Below are 2,145 nucleotides of genomic sequence, written 5' to 3' on the forward strand. Positions count from 1 at the left end.
CATTTATATATTAAGGAATGCAATCTTTGCAAACGGTGGCTAAATGTTCATGAATTGATTCTTGTGAATCAAATCCGATTTTGCTTCAATTGTGTCTTCTATACTTCTATGAGAGTATAAACAATTGAACAACTCCATGAATAATGAAATTAGATTCATGATTATCATTTGATCTAGAAGTGTTAGGATGAATGTGGTTAACACAAAAGTGTTCATAAGGCTAACTTCGGTTAACTGTTATTAAGCCAACTCAATATACATGTTTAGGTACGGTTACCCATATCTAAATGAAGGTATATTTCATTTGTGTGTAACAAGCTAAGACCATCTAACATCGGAAAGATATTAGCTTGAATCTTAAATCAGGGTTTCATCCGACGGTAAATATTGATTGCTTTGTTACAGAGTTATCAAATCCTGATTTGAAGACTATAAAAGAGAGAAATATAGCAACTGGGAAACCTAATTACCGTGAGAGCTTTATTTGTCTAGACCTTTAAGTCTTTAGATCTACAATTCTTAAGAAAAACCCAAAAAGATCAATTAAAATTCAGAATTACGATCGATGGAGAATCTTCCTCACGATATTATATGCGAGATACTTTCACGGTTACCAATTGAAATCATGTTACAGTGCAAGCATGTATGAGATACTTTCGGGGTAGGGTTTGAAGACCATAAAAAGCACAGAACTTTTTTACACAGAGAAATCGTATGATGAGATTGATTTAGACGGTGAGGTTGATCCGTTGATGTCAATAAGCAGTAAGAAGTTTGTAAATACAACCGAAGTTTTGTACTTATACAGACTTGTTCGACAATGATATCTTGGTTGGTTCATGTAATGGTTTGGTTTGTTTGGCTCCAGTATTGGTCGACATGCATGAACCTATCTTCGTCCTTAATCCTTTCATTCCAAATGCTTTTATCAATCTTCCACCTATAAGAATATCAATTTTACACTGCGATCCAGTAGTTGTTAGAGGGTTTGGTTACGCTCGTTCCACAGATGAGTATAAGGTTGTTAGAATCTATTATCCTCAATCACGCTACGAAGGAATAGTGGAGGTATACACTATCGGCAGTGGTTATGGATGGAGAAATAAAGGAGAAACTAGTTACTTCTTATGCGATTCACCTGGTGTTCATGTTGATGGAGCTCTGCATTGGATGGATTATAAGCAGTGGAAAATTGTTGCTTTCGACCCAGTAACCGAGGAGTTTCGGGTTCTTCCATCACCACCTTGTTTCTTCTGGCTTACCCTCGTCACCAAGGTTATCAATCTCATTCATGCGCCTAACCCATTTAGGTTTGTGGAAGATAATTTCCAACTACACTTACTGGGAGGTTTTCTTTGTGTTATTCATAATAACAATGGCGAACGTTTAGACATATGGGCATTAAAGAATGATGAAAAGGAGCACAAAGTTGAGTTGGTTTGGAGCAAGGAGTTCAGTATGGAATGCCTAGAAAAAGATCACACTTATGAGCCATTTGCTATTACAAGGAACAACAAGCTCCTACTGTGGTACGATAAGTACAATCTTTTGTGCTATGATCCAAAAATTGCAGCACTTAGTAAGCTTAGTGATTATGAGCATGTTAGGGAAGACGTCAAATATTTTCAGGCAATTCCTCATGTGAAGTCTTCTGTTTCAGTGTTAGCTCTTGAAGGTAAAGTCCAAGAGATCAGTGCATGCCAACCAAAAGAACAAAAGAGAAGCATAGGAAGGGTTACTTGGATATAGCATTCGGGAAAATGTGCGTAGTAAATTTTGCGCAGATGGATGTAAAGGCAGTCATCGGCCGGCTGATGTAAAGGGTTACTTCTTAGATGCCAGCAAGGAGATTATGCTTCACCTACCAAACCTAACCTCCTAGTAAACCCAACAGAAAACCAAAATGCTTCTTTCCTAGTATTTCAAATTAAAGGACATTAAAGTACCTCAATTTTAACTTTAGATCGACTGGGCTTTACCATTTTAACGTTGATGTTTTATTCCAACTAACACATTTTACCTAGAGCATTATGATTACCGTTTCCATTTTCTTCGTCTTGGGTGCATCATTGACTACAAATTGAAGTCTTCTGTGATGCCGGGCACACTCTGGAGTCTGGACTGACTCACAACGAAGTTGATAGA

At 37.3% G+C, this 2,145-nt stretch overlaps 1 protein-coding gene across 1 annotated transcript; it reads left to right on the forward strand.

Moving 5' to 3' along the window:
- Window positions 1-879: 879 nt before the first annotated feature.
- LOC113351319 lies at window positions 880-1,749 on the forward strand. The gene has a single exon (XM_026595328.1). It carries the CDS (start codon window positions 880-882, stop codon window positions 1,747-1,749), a length of 870 nt encoding a protein of 289 aa, XP_026451113.1.
- Window positions 1,750-2,145: the final 396 nt, after the last annotated feature.

The sequence above is a fragment of the Papaver somniferum genome, chromosome 2 (assembly GCF_003573695.1).
Source record: "Papaver somniferum cultivar HN1 chromosome 2, ASM357369v1, whole genome shotgun sequence".
Lineage (NCBI taxonomy): Eukaryota > Viridiplantae > Streptophyta > Magnoliopsida > Ranunculales > Papaveraceae > Papaver > Papaver somniferum.